Below are 27,315 nucleotides of genomic sequence, written 5' to 3'. Positions count from 1 at the left end.
AACTAAAGCCCTTTGTAGTTTACTTATCAAGTTTCTTATGTCATTCCTCTGAGGGAGATAAAGGAGGCGGATGATGTAACTCTGAACAGATTTGACCCAGTATGCTTTCACAGTTTTACTTATATTAGTAACACTTCTGGCTATGTTTTGGTGTGGGATTGGAATTCATGACAATTTATGAGTTTGAGGCACAATGAAAATTTTCTTTTGGTTACTGAGGCTTATCTCAGGTTTATGTTCAACCAGGCTTACTCACACACTTGGATGTCTTTTACTTGTTATAGTGCTGTGTGACTTAATGATAGTGATGAATCTTCTTTGAGTGTTCTGTACTTATATAACAAAGTTAGTTGTTTGTGGGGCTTTTTATTTACTGGTACTGACAAATCACATAATTTCTGGCTTGAAAGAAGTATCAATAGAAGTTGCATTTTTAAAAATACTTTTTAAATATGATTTTGTATTTGATATTGTTGATGAAACATTTGGCATATTGTTTTCCTCATAGAGCTGTAGGATATTCTCTTAGAGTTGATGAATTGGTGTGTGTTATTAAATTAAAATTTAATATTCTTTGACAAAAATAAAAGCTGGCATTAAATAACTTTATTGCAATGCTTACTAATTTATTCAGTCCTTTGAGGTGGATATTGAGTGAAAGGCTCCTATTAAAGATTAGAAATACAGTACTACAGCAGTCTTGGTTCAGTCAGTAATAATGTTGCAGAACAGAACATTATTTTTTAATTATAGCATCCCCTTTATGATACAACTACAGGCCAACATTCAGCTTTGGGTGGGCTTCTTTAACTGCATTGTTCCATACATTTGTCCTTTCTTGTGGAGTTTTCAAATGTATGGACAATGAGCACAGGAAGAAACTGTGGGACCCACCCTTGAGCAGAGCTGAGCCTGTCCCAGGGTCTGGTTCCCAATGCCCTTGGTCGGTTCCTTCTCTGCAGTTTTTGTCTCTCACTTTGCCCAGCACTTGGGTAAATGTTCAGCACCCCACAAACTTTATTACTACAGAAATTTAACTCCCAGCCACTTTTAATCTGTAAAAAAAAAATACTCTACAAATAATGTATTCTTATTTTTAAGATCATTATTTTTTGACTTCTTCAACTAATGAGCTTGTGATCCTGCTGACATTCCCAGCTGTAATTAGACAGCAGCTGTACTTCAGACAAATTGCAAAATCCAGTGTCCCTGAAAAGCCAGGACTTGGAGACCAATATTTGAATATTAAAAATTAGAGTGTGTTTTCAGTATTGATGTGTCTAGGCTTCTATTCTGTTTGCAAAATGCAGTCACTTAATTACAGATTGTTGTGAAGTTTGATGTTTGAAAAACTCAAATGCAGCAACAACAACCATCAAAGAAAATCTTAGGGAGGAATAATTATATATATATATAAAGGGATTTGAATGAGATGCAGTAAATAGGATATTCCTGTTGAGAAACTGAGATGAAATGAATTGTATAGGTCATTATTCAAGTTTCGTTGCACTGAAAGAAAGTGGTGAGAGGAAAACAGAATATGAATTGTATAATTATAAAGTGTTTTTTTTATACAGAAAAGCAAAATAGGTCTGGATGAGCATTTCTAATTATGAGAGTTTCTAATTTTTCATATTTGAATGTAAGAATTTTTATGCTAAGCAGGATGGCACAGTTCTTAGTAAATGGGAAAAGTTGTTTAATAAATATGCAGCATTGCTTTTACTTCAATTAAAAAGATATGCTACAAAAATACTTTGATTTTAAAGGTTCTGAATGGTTGCCATTGTGGAACATTAAGAAGAGAGCTGCTGGTTTGTAATTTTTCCAAAGCTTTGCTAAATAGTTTCTTTGCCAAGAGTATAATGTTACAGCTTTGAGAAGCTGTTTACTAATTGGCTGCAGAGGAGGCAGTGCCTTCCAACCTAGACCAGAAATAGTTTATGGGTAAGTCAGAAGAAGAATGGCTGTCTTAAATTCCTTTGTTCAGCAAGGACTGCAGATGAGTAATGTCTGAACCTGTGCATTTCACTTTGAGTTTTTTCTTCAAGCTGAGTCACATCTTGACCTATTTGGCTTGATAACATGTACTTGTACTGTAAGTGTCTGAAAGTTTAATCTAATTTCCCCAGTGTTTCAGCAGGGTAAAGATGCTGACAGCTCATAGTCTGAACCATCATGTTTGCAGGAGGGTGGGCAGATCCAGCAGCAAAGCAGAAAATCAGTTCTGTGCCTTTCTGTGATACCTGGGTTTAGGCAATAGTTGCACTGGGTTGTTTCCCTCCCCCTGTGCCCCCATGCCCACAAAATGAGTTTCAGTTAGGTACAAAATCTAATCAGATCACAGGTAAATCAGGGTTGTTGTACACCAGTAGTTTGTGCTCAGCCCATCCTCACCCATGAGATGGGTGAGCTTTATGGCTTTTGTAGCCCTCTGATATTTTTGCTCTCCTGTTTGTATTTCTGTTGCCTGTGCCTGTTTGCATGGCTGTGTGACATGGCAGACCCAGGAGCTGCTCTGACTCCTGGGAGGAAGGAGCCCTTGGAAGAGCTTTGTTTGCACAGCAAACAGCAATGGCATTTCCACAGCAGAAAAGGCAGCTTTAGATGCACATCAGGCTGGATCCTTGGAGTGATGTGTTTTCTTCCAGCCTTGTATAAACCTTCTCAGAAGGCTGCACCATTTCTGACATGATTCAATAAAAACATCCTTGTCCTAGAGGATTTTACCCTTACAAATAGTTTTTTCTCTCTGTAAATTTTCTATATTTCTATCAATTCATGCAGAGCAAATATGTTCTCCTCCCTAAGCTCCCTTTTGTTTTGTAGCTGCTGTCTGTAAATGGCTCAGATCCCATCCATTTCCACAGTGCTGTGATCAGTGTTCCTGGCTGTTCTGGAATTGGCATTTGCAAAAATAGACTGTAGAGAATAGGTTGACGTGCAACTATTTTTTAAATTAAGCAAGTGTACCTTTATTCTAAATATATAGAATTGTAATGTGTGCAATATGGTTTTTAACATGGATGTGTGTGGGAGCTAGAAGTTACAAACTTGCAGACATGATGGCAAGCAACTGGTTAACTCCTCAGCAGTACCTTTAGCTGGGATGTTGGAGGAGAGTTCAAATGTGTTATCCAGCTGAATAATACAGTTGCTCAAGAATGCTGCTAGCACAGCTGTTTCCTTTTAATTTTTTTTCCTCATATAATGGGAGAAATGTTGAGCACATTTTGATTTTCACCATTTGAAAAATTGTATTTTAAAGAGTATAAAGCCTGCCAATTAATGCTTAAGAGTTTGGTATTTCTAGAGTTTGCTTTATTCTGAAAGATGTATTCTCTGTTTGGGAGTCTGGTTGTTGGGAATCCTGCGCTTGCTGCCTTGTCACATTCCAGGCAGCTTTGTGGCTAACAGTAGTTTCAGGAACAATCATATGAGGTTAGACAAAAAGTCCATCAAACAAATACCCCATCTCTTAAAATTCCCTAGAAAAGAGCTTGAAAGCAAGGCAAGGATATGTGGTGAGAGTGGCTTTTCCCCTGCCTCTGCCATAGTTTCTAGTGGTCTGTAGCTCAGTGTTTCTAGCTAGAAATTGTATTTTGCTAATGTTGGATTGATTTTTGTTCTCCTTTGATTTGAGCTTTTTGTTGTGAATTTGTCCACCAGAAAATATTTGATCATACTCAATTGAAGGATATTGTACTAACTTCCTGGTATTTGGTGGTTTAATTATCTAAGCGTTGCCTTTATTTTTATGCATAAGCAGCGTTCTAGACAAAATTGAGAAGTTTTACACTATGATGTTTTACTCTGCTTTAATTGATTTTTTTTTTTTAAATTTTTCTCCTTGCTACTGGCAGATTAAGAATTTCTTGGGGGGAGAGGGAAGTTTCAATACTCACTCATATGTGAGGGGTTAAAGTTCCATTTCAGTTTACTGACTCTGCACAGTGCAGCACACTTACACTTTTCAGCATTCTTGCATGGACACATGACTTGTCAAATATGTACTTTTTAAACTGAAGGAATCTTTAGCAGTAGAAATGTTGGCTGTGCAGAGTTCTGGGCCAGCTGTTTTAAAGCTGCTTCTTCCCTTTCTTTCAGACTAAGAGTAACGATGACCTCTTAGCAGGGATGGCTGGTGGTGGTGGAGTGACCATGACCAACGGTGTCAAGGCCAAGAAGAACTCTTGTGTATCATCAACAGCACCTTCAGCTCCAGGGACTGCCATGAACACTCTAGAAAACAAACCCAAAACTATTGCAGGTAAATGGATATATTGATTCTTAAAGGTGGAATTTGGGGGGCTTTTTATTTTCATTTAATGTATTGAGGATCCAGGCTGCTTACTGAAATGCTCAGTAATACCATGATCAAATAACACACCTTCTAAACTCTTTTCCTGTTTTTAATAATGTAATTGCTTTTTTGGGGGGTGTTCCTTTTAGTTTTTTTCAGTACTGACTATGCAACTATTATATAAGGTGAAATAATAGAATTAATTTAGAGAATCATAGATTTTTCTGAAATTGTCTGTTTAAAAAATCCGTGACACAAGCACTAAATCTCTAAGATGAATTGTTACAATGAACATTTTGGACATTTTGTATTGCTTTACAGAAATAAAGTAGGAGAACTTTCAGAAACTGTTGAGAAAAATGAAATCATTTAGTGTGTTATTGATATGGATTGAAATAGGTCTTGCCTTTGATTGGTGTGTTTTGGATTCAGTAATGCTTGCAAAGCTGTAAACCATCTGGAAATAAAGAAGTAATGATCTATCTTTATTTTTATGCAATAAGATGAAAATACAGAAAACAGAAAGCGCTGGATGTTGGGTTCATGCTTACTTCCAATATTTTCTATGAAATGTATTTAGCTTGTGTGCTAATAATAAATGTGTGTTTCAGAAAATCAGCCACTGTGCTGCTGATACAAAGCACACAGCCTGCTGTGACAGATCCAGTATTTTAAATTCATCTCCTAACTTTCAACCAACACACAGGTACAAGTTCCACAGCTAAACGTAGCACTTCCTCTGGAAACAAAGAGTCCAGCTCCTCCAGGGAGAGGATCCGGGAGCGTTCCCGGCTGAGCCAGAGCAAGAAGCTGCCCCTGGCAGGGCAGGGCCCCGGCGACGCGGGGCTGGCCAAGCGCTCCCGCAGCCGCGCCAACCCCGACTGCGACGTCCGCATGAGCAAGTCCAAGTCAGACAATCAGATCAGCGACAGAGCTGCGCTGGAAGCAAAGGTGAATGATCTCCTGACGTTAGCAAAAACTAAAGATGTGGAGATCTTGCATCTGAGAAATGAATTGAGGGACATGCGTGCTCAGCTTGGACTCAACGAAGATCATCTTGAGGGGGATGAGAAATCTGAAGAGAAAGAAGCCATTGTTGTCCATCAGCCAACTGATGTAGAGTCTACGCTGCTGCAGTTACAGGAACAAAACACTGCCATCAGAGAAGAGCTCAACCAGCTGAAGAATGAGAATAGAATGTTAAAAGACAGACTGAATGCTTTGGGCTTTTCTTTGGAACAAAGGCTGGACAACTCTGAAAAGCTCTTTGGCTATCAGTCTTTGAGTCCAGAGATTACAGCTGGCAACCACAGCGATGGTGGGGGCACTCTGACATCTTCAGTGGAAGGGTCTGCTCCTGGATCGATGGAAGACTTGTTAAGTCAGGATGAAAACACTCTCATGGACAACCAGCACAGTAATTCCATGGATAATTTAGACAGTGAGTGCAGTGAAGTTTATCAGCCGCTGACATCAAGCGATGATGCCTTAGATGCTCCATCATCCTCAGAATCTGAAGGAGTACCAAGCATAGAAAGGTCTAGGAAGGGAAGCAGTGGCAATGCAAGTGAGGTGTCCGTAGCCTGTCTGACAGAACGGATACATCAGATGGAGGAGAACCAACACAGTACAGCTGAGGAGCTCCAGGCCACGCTTCAAGAGCTTGCAGATCTACAACAAATAACACAAGAGCTGAACAGCGAGAATGAAAGACTTGGAGAGGAGAAGGTAATCCTGATGGAGTCCTTGTGCCAGCAGAGTGACAAGCTGGAGCACTTCAGCCGTCAGATCGAGTATTTCCGCTCCCTCCTGGACGAGCACCACATCTCCTACGTGATTGATGAGGACATGAAGAGCGGGCGCTACATGGAGCTGGAGCAGCGCTACATGGAGCTGGCGGAGAACGCGCGCTTCGAGCGGGAGCAGCTGCTGGGCGTCCAGCAGCACCTGAGCAACACGCTGAAGATGGCAGAGCAAGACAACAAGGAGGCCCAAGAGATGATAGGGGCGTTAAAAGAGAGGAATCACCACATGGAACGGATCATTGAGTCGGAGCAGAAAAGCAAAACGGCTCTGGCATCCACCTTGGAGGAGTACAAAGCCACAGTAGCCAGTGACCAGATTGAGATGAACAGGCTGAAAGCTCAGCTGGAGCACGAAAAGCAGAGAGTGGCCGAGCTGTATTCCATACACAACTCTGGAGATAAATCAGATATACAAGACCTGCTGGAGAGTGTCAGGCTGGATAAGGAGAAAGCAGAGAGCTTGGCCAGTGGTCTGCAGGAGGAGCTGGCACACACCCGCAACGATGCCAATCGACTGCAAGATGCCATTGCTAAGGTAGTGCTTCAAATGCCATTGCATCCTAACATCCCATCGCTTAATTGAATTGCAGTAGTGTTAGGACTGAGTACTTTCTCTTGACTTTTGTTATGAAAATGATGTCAGCATTTGAGAAAATTATATAGATACACTGAGCTACAGGGTGACTCTAGTGTTACTTTTTAAACTCCACAACTTACTTCAATGTCCAAACTTAAACAGTATTTAAGATACTCTACTAATTTAGTGCTTAAATTGCACACCTGCAAGACTTCATGTGCTGACTAGGTTTTGGATCAAAATGTTTATTTCCAGTTCCGTTTCAATCCAAATATTTCCAATTTATGCAGTAGCTATGTCTAGTAAAAGTATTTACCATAATTTAATATAAAAGCAAGAATCACACTATTTATTTAATAACTTTACATATGCATTTAAAGGTATAGCTTCCTAAAGAGACAATTTATACCAAATTTAATGTGTGAACTATATATTAGCTGCAAAACAACATGTTAGTCGTGATCACAAGCCTGTTAGAATCAACCTTAATTTGAGGTGAAAAACATACTACGATGATTTTAATAATTAAAGTTGGAGAATGCTATTAAAATAAAAACCACTGAAGCAGATGAATTAAGAGCAGGGTATTTTGTCTGTTAAACTTGGTGCCTGCCAGCATTGCTCACCTTAAGCCACAACCTATTTTCTCTTTTCTCTTGTTTTTCTAATGCCCTCTTTATATATATATATATATTAAAAGAATTATATTTTAACCCTGTTGGGTTAATGTTCCTGTGCCGCTGATCCCAGCCTGTTACTTATGTTACAGTTTGATGGGGCAGGATGAAAAAACCTCTTCCCCTGCTCCTGAACGAGAGAAGTCAACCACTTCTTCTCTTCCCTGTTTTGGTTTTTTTTCAAATTAATTGTTTTTCAGACTCCTCTGAGAACTGCTTCAGCTCACTAACACATCTCACACACAAATGTCACACTTGCTTAAGGGAATCACTCATCACACAGGTGCAGCAAGCATTAAATTGATGCCCAAGAGACAAAGTTTTTTCTCTCTTGGCAAGAGAAAGGAAGGGTAAAGAGTTTTAACATTTCCTCTCCACCCTGTCCCTTTTCCATGGCAGTTGGATGTTAAATTGGATCAGCTGCTCATGAAACCTCAGCCTTGGTGCAATGATGTTGCTTCACTTGTATGCTCTGAGAGTAGCTGGGAATGCTCATTTATCCAGCCTGGGAATAAAAACAGTTGAACTTTGGCCCACTGGAACAATGTATAGGCAAAGGCTTACATTTCTCTTGTATTTTTCTCTTTGCAGAAATAGATTGTAAGTGTGGTAGTTACAAAACAAAAAGTATGTTTAATATTGCAACTGAGATTTATTCTTCTTTAGGTTGAAGATGAATACAGAGTGTTCCAAGAAGAAGCCAAGAAACAAATTGAGGATCTCAATGTGACTCTAGAAAAGCTTCGGACAGAGCTGGATGAAAAGGAGACTGAGAGGAGTGACATGAAAGAAACCATCTTTGAGCTGGAGGATGAAGTGGAGCAGCACCGTGCTGTGAAGCTGCATGACAATCTCATCATATCTGATTTGGAGAGTAAGTATTATGCATTTCTCTTGAGAGAAAGGATAATTTAAGGGAAGCTCAAGTAGAACACTGGAATATTGAAAATATTTTCACTTGTGTTTTGTATGTCTGAATTCAAGTCACACTGGGTTTTGCAGAATCCTTACACACTAAGAGAAGAAAAAAATCAAGTTGGCTTAGCTTTTCCAGACCCACTTAGTAGTTGGTGTGGGAATGAAACCTATGAATAGAGAACAAATGTGAATTCTGCTAATACTGTTTTCAAGTTGTTCTTCAAAGTAGAAAAACATGTGGTAGAAAACATGTTTACTGTGTACCTGTCTAGCTCTCTGTGCCTTATTCCCTCTCTGATCTTGGAGACCTGCTCAGACATTCCTACCACGGGCTGGAATTCTGCAATTAGTCACCATCTAATTAAGAACACGGGCAACTCTACCCCGGCAAGCTGTATTTGCACAGTGCTGCCTAGAGGATTTAAATATCTGTTAGTCTTCCATGTCATTCAAAGATGAAACAAGATAGCAAAAAAATCAAAGCATGATTCCTTCTAACAACAAGGGAAATATTCATAGAAAGGGTTTTTAATTGCTCTGCTATCAAGAAAAGTTGGTGTCTTAAGCAAACTAAATTGTTTATTCAAGCTCAGTATCTTCAGACATGGCTGTGAGTGTTGTTTCCCTAAGCAACCCTTTTTTATTTTGAAAGGCAGTCTCTGCCTCTCTTTACAAAATAGTTTTAAGTTTTTATTCCGATTTTTTTTCCATTTCTGTGCAAAAAGACAGTCATTTTGAGCAAAAACTCAAGAAGGTTAAACAGTTTTTTACTTGTTTTGTTTTGTCCATTAACTGAAATACACTCATGCAGGGAGCAGCACTGTAGTCAAGTGGATATTTGGGACTCTGCCTAGCAATACCTCATTACAAGGCAGCTCTGATTTTTAGATGCTTCTGCTTTGTGGGTACAAACCAGCTGTTAGATATTTAATTTCGACTGGTGAAAACTCAGGCAGGCAAAGCTCTGCCAGGGGAAAAATTCTCAACAAAAATTGCAAAAGTCTTTGTTATTCATTGGTCTTGGAAAATTCATGTGGAGCAGCCAATGTCCTGACGTGATCCTGAGGATGAAGCAAGCTGTTGTTTTAGTTCTGTGCTGGAAGGAGAGTGGCATCTAGTGGCAGTAAGAGAGGATGGCACACGAGGAATTCTATAAACTTTAAAAGTGCTTTTTTTCTGACAACTTGAAAACTGTTGATTTTAGGTTCATAGTTAAACCTCTCACAGGAGTTTTTTCATGGTAGTCTCTAAGAACTGACAGCATAGAACATGGTGAAAAATCTGAGATTTACAGGTAGTACAAACAGCATTTAAGAGATAGAATTGTAAACACAAAATGGGAAATTATAACTTAAAGATTTTATTAAAGGCAGACTTTACATTTAGGTTGAAGATGCTCATAGATGAGGTGGGGAGTGTTCATTCCATTTAATGATTAATCAACACAAATAGTAATGTAGAAATGGGAAACACTCCAAGCACTTAGTGCATGCTTCACTGTGGGCTTTCAAACACCAAGACACACAAGGAACCTCCAGTGGAACATTTTTCACATTAATCTGGGTATTGAACTGTCACATTGGAGCTGTTAATATGTCTGCCTGCAGAAACAGGGATCTCTGATGTGTGCAGCAGGATGCAAATTGCCTTGATGAAAAGCACACGGGATGTTCCTGCCATGCATCCAGATGTGCTGAGAGCTGCAGTCACTGCAGCTGAGCTCTTACTGCTGGGATGAGGAGTTTTAAGCACAAGGCTAAAAGGGCCTGGAGGGGAAACCCAGTGAGGAGCAGCTGAGGGCACCTGGTTTGTTGAGCCTGGAGGAGACAGGGGAGACCTCACTGTGGCCTTCAATCCCTGCTCTCTGTGACTCTGACAGGATTTGGGGAAATGGCTGTAGCTAAGTCAGGGGAGGTTTGGATTGGGTAGCAGAATAGATAGTTCTTCACCCAGAGGGTGGTTGGGCACTGGAACAGGATCCTCAGGGTGGCCCCAAGGCTGGCAGAGCTCAAGGAGGGTTTGGACAGTGCTCTCAGGCACAGGGTGGGAGTGTTGGGGTGCAGAGCCAGGATTGTGACTCAATAATCCTGATAGATCCCTTCCAACTGAGGATATTCTATGATTCTCTTGTATGTAAAAAGTCTAAGAAATACTAAAATATTCAGTGTTTTATATCCTCCATGCTGTGCTGAGCTGAAACATCAGTGGGGAAGGAAGGAAGGAAGGACAGTGGGGAAGGCTGACACTGCACTAGATGGCGTGTTCCCTCTGGGTTTCACTCCTGACTCCCAAAAACTTGCAGCAGTCAGGTAGCCCAGCTGTCACATGAGTCATCTGCAGTAACTAAGTGGGAAACAGAAACCTGTTATTTTCCCAAGCAGTTAATAAGAGTTTTTGGGGATTTTTTTTCCAGAAAAGTTTGACTCCTGATGTGCAGAAAATGTATATTTGTAGGTTAGCTTACCACTTCTCAAAGGTTTCTTCTGAAGCACAAAAATAATCATTGCTTGTTCTCTTAGCACAGGTGCACATAGGTTCTCCTAGTCTGTTACTAAAAGTCAGTAAATTTTTAGGACAAGTGTAGGTGAGCTAGAAGGTGGATATTTTTAATGTTCAATGAATAGTTCTTTTATGGAGCTGACAGTGTTAGTTTTAATTCTGCTATATTTCATTTGAAAAGGATCTTGACAGCAGTTATGAAATGAAATGTTTGCTTTACCATATTTAGGCCTTTTCTAACAAAGTGCTGGAAAAGTCAATAGGATGTTCAGTTTTTGTACCTTTTTTTAACATTTTTAGTTTTGTGACTAATGGCAGACCCTTAAAAAGTCACCTTTCTTGCTGTATAGATGTATTGTCTGACATGTTGAGCTCAAAAGCAAGATTGGTCTACAAACTGCCTGAGCTTTGGTATTTGTGCCCAGTGCCTGCTCTGTGTATTTGTGGTTGTGTTGGGATAGCCTTTATGTGCTAAAGAACCAAAATGCTCTCCCTGGGCATGCCTGTGTAACCAGTACAAAAACTGTGAGGGTGTCCACTGTGGAACTGACTGTGTCAGAGTTACTTGATTTAGTGTTCCTTCCCAGGAGTTGTCATGTCATTTTTTCTGAAACTACTGCACATGAATATTGTTAATATTTTTTCCCCAGAAACGATTGAAATTATACAATTGAATGTTAATACTCATTTTTATTTCATAGTGATAAATTCTAACTGCCAGTTATAATATAATTCGTAAAAATTGCAGATACAGAACATCATGATACCTTTTCTCTGGTAGCCTTACAAAACTCTTCCTCCCACCCCCAGCTGTTAAGGTTTTCTTTACCTTTTGTATCTGCATGTCCCATAATCTTTTTTTTTTCTGCCTCTTAGGTAGAGGCAAGGTCTTGTCAAACTGTGGCTTAAATCAATATAATTTTCTAAAATGTAGATGTAATTGCATCCTGCAGTCAAACACATGCTTGCTGATTTGCCATTTTTAATTATCCTGTTCATTCATCAGAAGAGTCTCCTTGTTCTTCATTTACCCTAACATGTAGTTACTTTTTCTTTTATCTCAGTCTTCTTTGTTGTCTGTGATCATTGAAGAATGAGACTGGATAAAGGTGGAAGTACCTGTCCTACCATACTGAAAATCCAGGCAGTGGAGCAGGAAAGGGTTTGTGTGTGTTAGAGAAGAGTGTAGAGTTTGCAGGGATGCAGAAAGGAAAGGTGCCACATGGCAGCCTCTACCTGTTTTGACTACTTGAATTTTCAGGCTATTGTTGGTGGAAGAGGTGAAATCATAAAAATTAGTCATAATTTCTCACTGCATTTCAAATTCAGTTGCAGTTTGTGGGGGGTATTTTTAGTCTCCTTGGTTGATTGGGGAGGAGGGAGAGCACTTTTTCCAACAACTGCTCTAAACTGCTCTGTATTATTTATGTACCTGCAGAATATCCAGACCATTGTGTTTTACTTCAAAGCATAAATACACTAAAATTTAATGGTGCGTTTCATAACTCACAGGAGCTCAGAACAATGGCACTACACAAGCTTTAACTGGGTGCATTTGTGGTTTCTGGTTTGTGGTTATTTTTAGACAGCTTGCTTTTAGTAGTACTGCAAATTTTGTTTTTAAAACCATTTTTTCTTTGAACTTTTTTTAAAATGAAAATGAACATCAACTTGATTTGTTCCAAAATGTATTTAAAGGAAAAGGTGGGGGGAGCAAGTTTTATAACTTTGGCCTAAAGCTGGCCTCCTGGTTCTGAATTTAGCTCAAACAAGTTGTGTATCAAGAGACAAGCTAAAAATTGGAGGGCTTTGCTTAAGTATCATGGTAGCATGAGATTTGAGTGGCCCACCCTGTGTAGGCTTATCTTCAAAGCTTAAAGATCAGCTGGGTGCAGCTTAAAATGGGCAGTTTTACAAGGAGGAGATAAATACAGAAATGTCTGTCTATTTTTTATGTTCCAACTTTTCCAAGATTGAAAGGTTATTGTGTTTTCAGACCAGCTGAGGTTTCGTTTTCACGATTCTTGTAAAGAAATTAACTGGGACTTAAAAAGTCCCTGTACTTGGGGCTGTTGAGGAAGGTTTTGTGTATTGAATAGCCTAAATGTCATGTTGTAGAAAGAGCATTGCTAATATACAGGAAAAATACTTGTTGAGATAATGAACCTGAACAAAAAAATGCATTTAGTCAGTTTCTCCATCATTTTAACAGTTTTTACAGTCACACAATGCTACAGAAATAAAGCATCCTAGAATGCAAGGATCAGTGAAGTGACACGCTGATTAGAAATTTATGCTGCTTCATTAGTTGCTTAGTTTTAAGAATGGAGTAATCAATCATATGGTGCTTGTGTATTGAATAAAGTCACAAATGAAGAATAATTGCAGCAGCCAGTCTGTCAGACGCCACACTCTGCTGCTGGCCAGGCTGGCCACCCTGCTGTGTGGCTGCTGACAGATTTAGGGACCCTCTCTCTCATAACACAACCTCACAGACTGTTTGGCCTTTTTGCTGTAAATATAGTTTGCTTTGACCTCAAATAGTAGCTTGATAGACAAGAATGTCAGATTCTTGGGGACACGGGTTCAGTTTTATCCCTGTGGAAGGCAGGGCTGTGAGTGTTGTGTCAGCTGCTCGGTGGCAGGAATTAAACTGTGAATCAAAAGGCTTCCTGTAGCTGCAGTCTGTGTTTGAGGAGGGGAAACCTCCAGACATGCATGTTTTTAGGATCCTTTCATGATAAATTGCCTGCCTTGTTTACTTGCTCTTTGCTATTGCTTTGTCATTTTGGTATTGTGATTTGGGATTTGTATAAGAAGTGAGTTTGCTTATGCTGCTCCCCTTGCCAGTCACAGAGGAGTGTGTACCTATTAACACCCTCTGGCAAATTATTCCCTCTCGTACTGTGTTTCTTCAGATGTCTTTGGTTATAAAAATGTCTGAGTAAGTCTTCAAAAACATTTGCAGGTCTTTTCAGTTATTCATTTTCAAGTAAATAAATCCCTGACTAAGATCTTACAGGGAATTTAACTTTTTTTCCAGATACAGTTAAAAAACTTCAGGATCAAAAGCATGACATGGAAAGAGAGATCAAGAATCTTCACAGGAGACTCCGGGTAGGTAAAAACTGAAAAGTCAATACATTGTCAGCTTAGAATGTCTTCAGACCAGCTTATGAAATTGTGAAAAGATAATATCATTAGATACAATGCCAATAAAATAATTGTTTCTGAAAGACGGCATCACGGGAATATATTTACTAACCTACAAACACTAAATAATGTTAAAAATTTCTCAGTGTCACAAAGATATGATGTTGGGCTTAGGAGAAAATGTTCCTATGTATTTTGATGTGGAGTGTAATATTAAATATTTTTCTCCTCCACTTTGAACATTTTGTCTCCAGAAAAGAAATTCATGACTTGCAAAGTCTAGTTATTTCCAGCAAAACCTCTTCAATCTATCTTATGAGTTAGCTTGTGCCTAACACTGAACAAGTGCCTGTGTTGTTCCTGTAAATAATTTCCTTTAACAGCATAGGAAAACTGTGAATAATAAGGATAGTTTTTATTTTTAACTTCCACATTGGTGCTTGCAGGAGGAGTCGGCAGAATGGCGCCAGTTCCAGGCAGACCTGCAGACTGCAGTGGTCATTGCCAACGACATCAAGTCCGAGGCGCAGGAGGAGATCGGGGACCTGAAGCGCCGATTGCACGAGGCGCAGGAGAAGAACGAGAAACTCACCAAGGAGCTGGAGGAGATCAAGTCACGCAAGTATGCAAATAACAACAGGGATAGGTGCTCTCTTCTGCAGGGAAAGGGCAGTTTGGAACCCAGTTTCTTATTTATTGAGGCTCCAGAAGTTTGTAAAACCTCTCACTGTGGATATCTGTATTTCAGCTGCTTTATGCTGCTTTGTGTTGTCATCGTATCGCAGGGGTTCCACGCTGTTGTCTCCTTATCACAAGAGTGTCACACCTTCCTGGTGTTTCTCGTGGACAGCTCCTCAGAGCACTGACACTTTCTTCTTCACAAAGCACCGACTCCAGTTCCCTTCTCACCCAGCCACCCCACTCTGTTATAGCACTCTTCTTCTCACTACTTAACATCTGTGGCTTGGTAAAGTCAGGCCTGTTCCTAATCTTTGATAATTGACCCAGCTGCAACTCCTTACTTTCTACTCTATCTTTCTTATCTTCTATCCCCCTACAGCTTTCAGCATTTTACAACAGCAATATTTGTTTCTTTATACTGTATACTTAACCCACCCAGGGTTTTACAAAACTAAGTTGGAGTGGGGGATTTTTCCAGTTTAACAGCTTAAAATTATTTGGCTTCCTACAGTGTGAAAAACAAGCAGTGTTGGCTTTCCTGTACCATCATTAATATTTCTTTATTAGCAATCAGGGCTTTTGGTATGGTTAAAAACACAGCTGGGTTTTTACCTGAGAAGAAACCTTAATCTAGTTCTGCATGTTACTTATTCTGTTTTCTTTCCACTGATAATTAGAGGTGCTTTCTATATAAAAACAAAAATAATCCAAATTGTGGCTTGAATTAGGTGCTCCCGATATTTAGAAGCTGAGTTATATGTCTTTCAGAAGTAATAAAGTCCTCAAATAGGAACATCTTGGACAGCACCATTTGAATCCTGACTACATTGTCTCTAGGGGTCAGATCTGTATGTAGCTTACAGTAATGATGCTTGTGATGTGGATATATAAAACTATTGTTTTCTGCATGGATGGGAATGTGGTGAGATTTACATTACATTTAGCCAGCATCTAGGAGGATAGGAGATCCTTTCACAGGCTGTGAAATTTGGAGAAAAGCTAATGCTACCTAAAAATGTACACCAGGAACATATTCTTACCTCCTTAGTATTAAATTGTATTCCATTATTCAGGTAGAAAAAAACCCTCTGAGATGATTATTTTCATGTGGAATGATAAAATCCTTAAGTCTCAATTTTTTTCCATCCATGTGTGTGAGTAGGAGTAGGAATTAAGCTTTATATCAAATATTGATTTGATAGACTTTTTTTACCAGCTGCTGAGCTCTGTTGCTGACAAGTAGTAAGAAATTACAGTGAAAATTTGCATTGATAACCCATTTCTGAATTACAGTGGAAAGAAAGTTAGGCTAATGTAATGACCCATTTGGACCATAGATTTTAATTCAGCTTCAATTTGTGTCGATTTTTTTAAGCCTTTGCATGTTAAAATGTGTTTTGAATGCCCTAAACGAGCAGCACGTTGACTCCAGGCAGGAGGAAGAGCGTGGCCGAGTGTACAATTACATGAACGCAGTGGAGAGAGACCTGGCAGCTCTGAGACAAGGCATGGGCCTGAGCCGCCGCTCCTCCACCTCCTCGGAGCCCACGCCCACTGTGAAAACGCTCATCAAGTCCTTCGACAGCGCCTCCTCCCAAGGTGGGTCCAGAGTGCCCCAGGCTGCCTGTGCTCCTCTGATGGCTCACAGCCAAACTGCTTCCCCCTGTCCTGGCTGAACCAAGCCCACCCCAACTGGGCTGCAGCACAGATTGCTCACTGCACTTCAGTGCAAGCATCCTTTTTTGTCTTGGCTTTATTTTTCTCTTTGCTGTCGCATTGCCAGTGACTCATATGCTGGATGCTTTGATTCAGTGCTCCTGTATATTAGAAATACATAAACACATATGACACACATAATTATAGCTGGGAGCACAGCTGATTTCAGCCTGATTATTAAAATGTGAACTTAATGTTCCAAATTAAGCGTTTTCAAAGCCATGTAATAGCTAGAGCTGAGTTTATTTCTTTTAATAACTTATGTCTTATACTCAGAGCTTTGATGACAGTAAGAAGTGAGATCCAGCCAATATCACCTATTGAAAGAAATAGGAGATATTCTCTAAAATGAGAGGAGTCTCACTCTTGAGGCAATGGACTTTACTATTATTCTATTTGTGGGAGGAAGTGGTGTTGTTCTCCATAAGTGATCAGAATAAGGAATCCAAGTAATTATTCTGAAATGAGAAACACTTGGGTTTCACCTTTAGCTCTATATGAAACCTTGTGTGGATTAAAGTATTTCCCTTGCCAGGTCTTTGGGTTTTGACTTTCATGTCCAACAAAGTCACCATAAATTTAATGTATAAAGGTTTGGTCTGAAGCAGACTAAGTTAGCAGAGCCAGTCCAGTACTGTGCACAGCAAAGCTGCTTTCCACTGCTTAGAACCAGGAAGTTTCAGATACAGAACCATCTCTGTTATTTAATCATTCTGTAAAGGCTTCTGTTTCCATGCTTGCTTGTTTTCTTCACAGGTATTTACAGTTTTTACTTTTCTAGTGTTAATTTAGAAAGTTTTTTTTAATTTATTAGTGGAGGAAGGTGCTTTCTTGCCAGAGTTAGTTTAGGTAAATGACAAATCCCCTCTCCCTTCTTTGGAATTTTTTATTTCAAGCTAATATCTGCCTTCTTCCTCAGCATTCCTGTCTGATCATGTTGTTAAATCATCAGATCACTGATTCACCAATTTAGAATTTTTTTGTTTTCATACATTTCTAAAAATGTTACTTGTTTAATCCCAAAATTTAAAGTATATCATAATCTAGTGCTCGTGGACTTTGATTAGAAGCTAGAAAGGAGAAGCAGGTGATAGAGTTTATCTTTCTTATATTACCAGCAGAGCCAGGAACTGCTGCTATCTCTTTAATTGTCTGAAGATCAGAGAGCTAGTAATGCCATGATTTACATCTGCCAAGGTAATAGTATCCTGCACCTTAGCCTTGTCCACCCCCAGCCAGCTCAGCCTTTTACCAAGGATGATAGAAAGACAGCAAATGAAGGTAATTGCAGGGGAGTAAATGTGTAGGCATACTTTCAAATGACTTTTCAGTCAATTGCTAATTGAAATTCTGAGAGTGTGATCTGGTAGAACTGGTAATGTAAAGTACAAGGTGAGGGTTGGCTTTAGCAGTCTCCTGTTGCACTGCAGAACAGTGTTGTGCTCACCATGGCTTCTTTTCCGTGTTCCTCCTAGTTCCAAGCCCTGCTGCTGCCACAATTCCTCGCACTCCCCTGAGCCCAAGCCCCATGAAAACTCCCCCAGCTGCTGCTGTATCCCCCATGCAGGTGGGTGTTTTATGACTGCACTTAATCCTTCTCTGTGAAGAAGATTGTGTGAAACTACAGGTGGTGACATACAAATATTGGCTGACTTGCTGGGGAAATAAAGATAAAATGTTGCCTTAAGTAAGTAATTACTGAACTGTTCAGTCTAACAAGTGTTTCACTGAGAGCCACGTTGGAAACTTGGAAGTTCTTGTTAAATATTTGCAACCATTGCTATTCCTGTGCTGTTAAAAAGCGTGAGAGGAAGACTTTATTTGCATTCCTTAGTTTTTAGAGTTCAGTTTGTCAATTCTTAGTCCTATGCCTGGCAGGGAAACAGCAGTAATCCCTTTGGCAGTGGACTAAGGACTGTGCAGAATCTGTCAGCAATCATCAGTGTAAATGTATCTTTCAATGCAGGCCTTACAGGTAGGATGGAAATAATTGCAGATTTCTGCTCTTTGTTCATTTTGCACTGGCAGAGTTTGGCCAGTGGGTGATGGTGCTGTGTGTTTTGTGCTGTCCCCTCTGAAGCTTTGTGCTTTTGCTCAGCTCTGCAGCAGCCTGGGTGCACTGAGATGGCATTCTCAGGACTGATGTTCAGCTTTGTAGAGCTTTGCTGACTTTATTATCTCACTTGCTGTGTGAAGTGAGATTTTGGCAGAATCCAACAAGTTTAAGGACAAAGCAGATGGGACCAGGTTCATAAAGAAAAGTCAAAGAATGCATGTTGTTTTACTCCTTTAATATCCATAATTCTCCTGTTGCCATCAAGATATTGCTATCACAAAGTTCCAGAACTTGATTTTCACTGTAGGTCAGTGTAATGATTTGGTAATACATTCTCTCTGCCTGAGCTGAGGACTCTGGAGCCATATCAGCTTTTAGTCCTCAAGGAACAATACCTGGAACAGACTGACTGTTCTCCTGTTCTCAGACTAGTGCAGCTTTTATTCATTTAAGAGTGAATTTCATGAAACAAATAGATAGCCTTAAAGCAAAGAGAAAGAATTAAATGGTTTCTTGGGAGAGCTTCTGCTGCTTCTTGTGGTTCAGTCGCTCTTGACAGCAGTTCTCTAAATTAGTTAAATGTGATGAATTTGCTGACAGATGCTTTGTTCCTATTGATCTGGCTTTATATTTCTGTTTATTTCTGCACTCTTGGAGGAGGAAGAAGACTTAATCTCATGTTCCAAAGGGCTGAACCAGACCTTTGGCAGACAGAGGACTTTTTGGTGAAGCCTAAGGCTTATCTCACTTTGTTTACCTGTAAATTAACCATGAACCAAAGTAATCTCTTAGAATACTGCAAAGCTGCTCAGGTTTACAGCTCTTGTTTGATGTTCTTGATCTGCCAGAATTACTTGAATTTTGAATTCAACTTTTGGTATAGACCCAAGTCATTAACAGCTGGATGCTCATTAGTGGGAAACATTGCCTGAAAAACAAAGGGAAGGGTGTGTAAATAAAAACAGCTTCTATTGTCTTTATAAAGATAGGTGGTTTTCTTCAAAGTGCTTGTAATTATCCAGAAGGCAGTTGGGTTTCATGACCTCAGTTATGTGAATATTTTCTGCTCAAGAGAGAAGGGTATTGAGCTTTCTTTATTTTCATATTGCCTGCCTCATTTTCTACTGTTGCATTCTATGTAATTTTTTTAAAACATTTTTTGTTTGTTCTCTTACAATTGAAAAACAAGATTTTAATAAGTAATCACTATATGAGCTGAACTATTGGCTCCCACATTATAGAAGTCATCTATGGTTTAAGGTCTTTGAAGAAAGGTGGATCTCTGTATGGGCGTTGCAGTGTTTATTATCATTAATTTCAGTTCCTCTTAAATGCTGTCCCAGTGGAAATATTTACATGGGCACCTACTGAGAAACTGGCACAGTGTTGATACTTCCACAAGATGGATTGGTTGTAAAAAACATTGTCCAAGTACAGAGGCATCAACCATGTGCTTTGTCTTTGGACTGTGAAATGAATTTCCTCAGTCTTGAAGAGTTTTTGTTTGCTTGGTTTGTTTTTCTTTACAGCTGTGTGTATGTATAATGAGATAGATTCTTGAATATATTTTGCAACTCAAAACAAACAAACAAAACCCTTTGTGGCTTCAGGTCCAAGCCTGCAGTGGAACATAACTGTGTTTTACTATGGCTCTTAGCAGCACTGCAAAGCAATTTAGGAAGAGAGGTATGAAGAGAATGCTCTTCAGAATGTGAAAACAGCCCTGCTGGGTTAGCCCAGAGCTTAGCTGGTCTGGAATGCCACTGGGAGTGACCAAAGCACATGCCTAGGGAGGAATATAAGGACAAGGGAGCGTGGCTGCTGCTTCCCCTGGGTACTTCCATTTTCTGTTTTGTAGCTGGAGGACTCTCTGAAGCAGATGTGGTTCAGATTTACAGGTTACCATTGAATGCCCTGAAACAGACATGGTTTCAGATTTACAGGTTACCATTGAATGCCCTGAAACAGACATGGTTTCAGATTTACAGGTTACCATTGAATGCCCTGTTTTGCTTTGAGCATATCAACTTCCAAGGTCCAAGCAGTTTAGTGTCCAAGCCTTCCTATATCTGAACTGGTCAATATGTGAAGAACTGTTTGTTCTGCAGTTGCCTTCTGCAGGTGCACTGGCACGAAGTGCAAAGTGATCAGGAGGAGGTACCTGGATAGTGGTGATGGTTGTGTTTCCTTCCATAGCTGACAACAGACACAAGGATGAGAAGTCAGAAGCCAAATATTTGGGGTTTAAGTGATTAGTTCATCCTGCCATAGTTCTGTTTCAAATTTAAAGCCTCTCCCAGACACTTGTGCACTGCCACATGGATGAAGACAGGTGAAAATAGATAAGCATCAGTTGGTCCATGTTCCTCTGGTTTGCAGTGCATCAGTCCCTGTGTTAGTGCTGGTAGCTGTGAGATTTGGAATTAGGAGCTAAACAGGGCAAGGGAGCCCTGTCTGCAGTGCCAACAGGAACAGAGACAACCACTTTGTTTTATTGCAAAGAGACAAGAGCAATGTACAGCAAGTTGTCAGCTGAGTGATACAGCCACTTTGACAATTTCCATAAAAGATGTTTGGTTTTAAGGGATAAATGTGTATGGTTATCCATACCTGTGTTTCTTGGCTGAAGCTCTGTACTCCCCTGTCTCTGTAGTGCCAGTCCCAAAGCTAACCAAAATTCAATATTTTTATTTTAGCCTCATATTTCAGCTGTTTCCTGGGGTGGGGAATGCATTGAAATGGCTCACTTTGGTACAGTTCATAGCCTTTAGTAAGGAAATGTTTGGGGTTTTTTAAGTAGGTGATTTAAGTGTGAAAGGGCAGCTCTGAGGGGAAGCTGTTGTGGGCATTTCTGTGCATGGCTCACGGTCACACACCTGCACATTTAAAGGTACAATCTTTGTGTGTGTGTGTGCAGGACATTGGGTATATGAAGTGATGAAATTCTGCATGCTGTCCTTTGGCAGTTGTGCTCTCCATTTGGTTTCTAGCACAAAAGCAAAACTCCAGTGTGACTCCAAGTGATGAATAAGTAGCCCTGTAATCCTGCCTGTGCTATGGGGTGCTGTAAAGTATATACTGTTAACTCATTTTAATCACAATTCTGCATTTGTCTCTCTTGCCTGCATAATTTGGTGTGAGAAACATCTGACCTTTAGTATTTTGTGAAGATAAGACTCATTTAACCTTGGGCCAGATGGAGACCTGAAAGAGTTTTCAGGATAAACACATTAGTGGACTGATTATGATTAAATATTGGAATCTAATAGAAAGGACAGGGTGAATAAAGAATGAACTGTAATTTGCAATAGGCTCTTTGAAATGATTAATTTGAAAGAATTGTGGGCGATCCTCCATGAGTCTTCAGCAACTGAATCTGTTTCAGTAACTCTGAGGGTAATTATTGCTTTGTACAATTCGCTGTGTGAGACTAAAATGCTTATTTTAGTCCTTTTCAGTGCTTGCTGAATTGTGTGTACAAGCCTGAACACAGCTGTGATCTTGTGCTTGCTAAAAGCCATATATTGCTAAATATTTATATAAAATGTGAAAACTAAATGCTCAATTCATAGCTCTTTAGAGGAGAACAAAAATTGAAGTGACTTGAGAAGGCAAAAAAAAATTTTGTGTTTCATTACATCTTTAACAAATAATAAAATGGATTTCTCCATTTGTTCCCAGAGCATCTCAGTTAAATATGTGGGAACAAAAGCTCTTGACATTGTGAATAAACCCCATTTTTTCAGTGGTGTTTTTCTTATCAAAGAGTGCTTTGGGTCACTGTACCCACTGCACCATTCTCCTAGATTTCCAGGAAGAGGCACAAAGCTGTGAAAGCTTTTATTAATAACACAGATCATGCACTGAAACCTTGGCTTTGTATAGGGGGTTCTGTGGGTTTAAATAAACACATCAAGTTTAACCAGAACAGGTTTGTTCAAACAAAATAGAAATGAAGGTGAGAATTAATAACCAATTGCAGTAGCATTCACAGCCTTAATTTTTAACATTGGTCTGAGGAACAGGACTCAGCTTAAAGTAAATGTTACAGGTTCAAGGCATAGTCAGATTGGAAAAAGTAAAGGTTTTTTAAGTAAAGAAGGCAAAAATTTCAAAGGTTCCTTTATTATTGTAGTTCTTTAAAATTAGTAATAATGTCATATCTGAATTACTAAAGCTAATTCGGCAATTCCATATTTGTTTTTTTTTTTACCTTCTAGTTATGTCTGACAGAAGTATTTTTCCATTTCAGAGGCATTCCATAAGTGGGCCAATCTCAGCTTCAAAACCCCTTGCTACACTGACAGACAAAAGACCAAGCTATGCAGAAATTCCTGTTCAAGGTACTGATTCAAGTTCATTTAAACTTTGGTTTTAGCATTGCTATTGATAGGTTTTTTTAAAAAATTATTTAGTATCCAAAGCATTAGCATGTTACATATTTTTATTATCAAAACATCTTAATAGAATCATAGTCTCTCTCATGTTTAAGTTCTTTGTACTTGTGCTTCATCACATGTGGTGAGTAACAAAGATGCTTTTTTGAATTTCCAACAGAACCACAATTGCATGCTGATAACTTGGTACTATTCTGACAAGTTTTACTGTGTGCATAAACTAAGATCACTTGTAAAATCAAGATAAGATAATTTCAGGGACATATCTTGCAGCTGTCCCAGATATTAAAAAACCCAGCCTCTGGAGTTACAGGTTTTTAACCCCCGAAAATGCAACAAAGATGATGATTGGCATTGTATTGCATGTGAATAATAAAATAAACTAATTAAGTATTGAACCTTCAGCAGCCAGATGAAATATTGAATGGAATTGAGTGTTGATTTATCTATTTCCCAATATTCCCCTGTTCTGTGAACTTTGTTTTGTCTCTCAAAACACTGTTCACAATGTGCTCTTCCTGTGAGAATGAATGGCTATCATGTGTTGGGTGTAGTTCTCTGATTTATGCCTGCTTTAGGGGCTTTTTGTGTGTAGATGTTTCTCAAGATAATCCCCATATGACTCCAGGCTGAATATTTCCTCTCAATTTGGTATTCCTGAGGTCTGATGTTTTCTAAAGGGTTGGGTTTTTTTGTTTTTTTTTTTTTTTCTGTAGCACTTCATAATAGTCTGTATGTGCCAGATTTCCTTCTTGCTTTTGTTGAATCCATATTGAGGCTGTTTGTACAATGCAGCTGCAGTTTTAATTTTAGAAACTTTGATATTTTTAGGAATATTGAAATGCCTTTCCAAGAAGATAATACAGGATTCTTTAATTGTTACAGAGTTCAGGGTAAGACAGAAGGGTTAGACATAAGCTTAAACACAAAATGAATGGTATGTTTTACATGGCTTTTTGTGGTTTTTTTCAAATCAGTGAATGCAGGAGCAGGACTGTGTTCCAGGAGTGAGGGTGCCAGACAGAATTCTTGTTTACAGCCATACAGATACATTTTTAATGTATCTCTCCAACAATGTATAAAAATGTCACATTTTCAATTAATAAATGGGGTTTCACTTTTCTTAATCCTTGTTTCCATGAGGTTTTATATTCTAATTACTGTCATCTAAGTGTTTCTACGTAGGAGTATGTAAACCTTTTGTTTGCAGCTTTTACTTGAAGGAATATTTCAAATAGCTTTGATTTGTTGCTATAGAAAATTAATTTTGTTTTAGTTCTTTTTTTTACTCATTGGTGTTAGTCAGAACTGATTTTGCAGTGCAATATGTACAGGCACATTTTAGACCCTACTGCATGGAGGAAGAAAGGAAAAAATGTGTAGTTTTATTTAATAATAAAATGAAAAAAAACCCAAAAGCCCAAAAACTGTCAATCCAATAAACCAGAGAGGAGGAAAAAATAAAACACCTGAGGGATAAAGCAAAATCTGCTTTACCATTGAACATTATGAAGGACATATTGAATATTTTTGGCCATGTGCTGAATGGGGGTTCCTTTCCCAGCCTTTTGGTGTAAGGATTGTTTATGACCAGGGCAAGTGGATTAGCAAGAGGCTTTATGGCAGAAGGATTCAGGGGCTCATGGTGCATTCCTGGTGCACTTCATTGGCAATGGGCAATTTCAGGGCTTTTCTGTCTTCCAGAGAGAATCACCTGCCCTCCCTAAAACAGCAAAGTCAGGCACTGGTGGGCAATATTGGTGACTCAGACCTGAATGTTACATTTGGAACCTGTAGTAAGGATGACTCCCTCCTTTTCCTTTCTCCTTGTGCAGAGCATTTGCTGAGAACATCCTTCACCATTTGCTGAGAACATCCTCCTTTTTGCTTTAGGGCAGAAGGATTCAGGTGCTCATGGTGCATTCCTGGTGCACCTCATTGGCAATGGGCAACTTTAGGGCTCTTCTGCCTCCCACCTGCCCTCCCTAAAACAGCCAAACTCAGGCACTGGTGGGCAATATTGGTGACTCAGACCTGAATGTTACATTTGGAACCTGTAGTAAGGATGACTCTTTCTCTCTGTGCAGAGCATTTGCTGAGAACATCCTCCACCAGCCGGCCGGCGTCTCTGCCCAGGGTCCCTGCCATGGAAAGTGCCAAATCCATTTCAGGTAACACCACAGCTTTTAGGTGTTCAGGGAAATGGGGAGCTCTCATTTCAGTCATGTACTTACAGGTCTGCTTTGTGACTGGCAAAACCCACAAATATTCTTCAGCACTGCTGGACATTTGATGTTAAGTTTGGATTTTTAAAAAGCCAGACTTGCTAAATACAAGTTTATGCAGAGTGTTAGTTTACTATCAAGCTGTAATACCGATGTCTCGGTATCAGCAAAATGTTACTTCTAAAACCAAATATTTATGAATTATAGCACAAATAATGTAATACTGTGAAAAAGATGCTCTGTAAAATCCCAGCAGAATTGATTTTAAATCAATATTTTTTAAAATCCCTATATTTGAGTAAATGCTTACAAGTTTTAGATAGTTTTTGTTTGTATAAGAATCCAAACTTCTTGTGTCTGGTATTTATAAATTAATATACTTGTCCCCAGGTCATTAGAAAATAAGTCCCTGGTTTATGTAGAGAGTTGAATCTTTGATTTGCACAAACATGAACAATGGTGATTATTTAAGTATAAAGACAAACATCGTACTTTTAACTGGAAACTCTTCCATGTATAGAACATGTAACAATTCCAAATTTGGTTTTACAGAGTACAATGCTTGTGCTTTCATTTGAAACAAAAACTATTTCCTTTGATAAAATGAAGCAAGCTCTGTGGAATGTGGCTGACTGATCTCAGGTCAACATTTGATATTCTTGTTGATGATATTTAATTAATGTCCAGAGCACCACATACATGCCAATTCTTCATTAAAATTAAATGGAAATAAAACAGCTGTCATCTCTAAACTGATTTGGTTTTCTTTTTCCTTAACTACTTGAAGCTTCACAGTGTAATTATATGGACTAGAGGAAAATAAATGTTTTGATGTTAAAATTCCTTCTTATTCATTAAATCCTTCAAATGGGAGTAGTCATATTCCATTAAGATACATCCATCAAACTTTCTTTGCTTCAAAATACAGGCTTGATCATAAATGTTTCTAGTGCAGTCTAAATCCTTCATATTCCCAAAGTGGAAAGCATCAAGAAGAATATTGACACCTACTATTAGACATAGGTTTCTGTGCTTGGTTTCTGAACAAGTGCTTGTTTGAGAGCAAGTTGGGAAGTTCTTGTGTTTGCAAATGAGAAATGCCTGGGCAATTCCCCCCTCAGTGTCTCGAAGAAGCAGTGAGGAAATCAAGAGGGACATCAGTGCACCTGATGGAGCATCCCCAGCATCTCTCATGGCAATGGGCACCACCTCCCCACAGCTGTCCCTCTCATCTTCTCCTACAGCATCTGTCACCCCTACAACCAGAAGCAGAATAAGGTAATTAATTAATTAACCCCTTTATTGGGTGTAATTTCACAGCTGTCTGCCTGCATACCTCTAGTATATGAAATTGGTACTGAGACTGCAGACCCCACACAATAATGATCTTCAGAAAGGTTTTTCTACAGTTCAGTATTTGTTTTAAAAGTGAGACTAAAAGTTTTAGTCCTTTTTAAGGCTTATAAGTTAATAGCAGACTTTATGCTCTACTAGAAAAGCAAGCTAAGTCATGTCACTAAATAATAATAGCAGTTCAAAATAGCACAGAGCCAAATTCAGGAAGGGAGCTTGCAGCACATGGAGCAGATCATGCAGACTGGCTTGGACACAGGGACACCATGATAAACCTTAACTTCTGTAATCCCAGTTGAAGACAAAAAGCAGCATGCCCAGATCTTAATCCCAGACACTGACAGGTCTTTTTCATAACCATGAGTGAATGGGCCTGGGTTTTTTGGTCCCACAGATGGAGTCATAGTGCAAGTCTGAGCAACAAATGGCCAGACAACCTCCTTTGATTAGTAAGACAAAAGATAAGTCTGTGGTAAATTTAAAACTTTTTCTCTCTGGTGTGTTATCAGTCAGAGGACTTCAAAGTATTTAATCCTCACGTTATCCAAGTGAAGTATGTCCTCAGCTCTGCTTCATAGATTGGGAAATTTGCAGACAAAGGTTAAATAACTCTGTCAAGACCATTTCTCACAGAGCTTTCTGACAAAGCTTTTGTACAGCAGAAGTATTAAACTCCTAATGTTCAGAGACACTTGCAATATATATAAAAGTCTAAGATATTTACAGCTGTGGGTGCTTTTGAAAGTGATTTTTCTGAAATCAGCTGAGACAGCCCTCAGTGCCACCCTCCTTTTATTGTGTACAAATTAAACTGAATTTAATTGTGGGAACTTTACTACCAGCAATTAATGTGTATGTTAACACCTAAATTTAAACTGAATACATCCAGAAATAAGTTTTAAACACCTGTGTATGAACTTGGAACTGGTAACATTGAGTTGTGTTGGTGTCAGTC

General features: G+C 39.2%; 1 protein-coding gene across 1 annotated transcript in view; it reads left to right on the top strand.

The window, feature by feature from the left end:
* Positions 1-27,315, top strand: part of SPECC1L (sperm antigen with calponin homology and coiled-coil domains 1 like) — a 59,219-nt gene that overhangs the window by 15,355 nt on the left and 16,549 nt on the right. The window contains exons 3-12 of the mRNA XM_054288620.1: positions 4,108-4,270; positions 5,010-6,643; positions 8,029-8,236; positions 13,823-13,896; positions 14,379-14,554; positions 16,046-16,212; positions 17,805-17,896; positions 22,638-22,728; positions 24,870-24,953; positions 26,129-26,285. Coding sequence (XP_054144595.1) covers positions 4,108-4,270; positions 5,010-6,643; positions 8,029-8,236; positions 13,823-13,896; positions 14,379-14,554; positions 16,046-16,212; positions 17,805-17,896; positions 22,638-22,728; positions 24,870-24,953; positions 26,129-26,285 — 2,846 coding nt within the window. The remainder of the gene's footprint in view (positions 1-4,107; positions 4,271-5,009; positions 6,644-8,028; positions 8,237-13,822; positions 13,897-14,378; positions 14,555-16,045; positions 16,213-17,804; positions 17,897-22,637; positions 22,729-24,869; positions 24,954-26,128; positions 26,286-27,315) is intronic.

The sequence above is a fragment of the Melozone crissalis genome, unplaced genomic scaffold, assembly GCF_028551555.1.
Source record: "Melozone crissalis strain CALT ecotype California unplaced genomic scaffold, PUWL_Pcris_2 ptg000063l_1, whole genome shotgun sequence".
In the NCBI taxonomy this organism is placed as follows: domain Eukaryota; kingdom Metazoa; phylum Chordata; class Aves; order Passeriformes; family Passerellidae; genus Melozone; species Melozone crissalis.
Note: the sequence above shows the minus strand (reverse complement) of the source record. Positions and strands in the feature narration are given on the sequence as shown.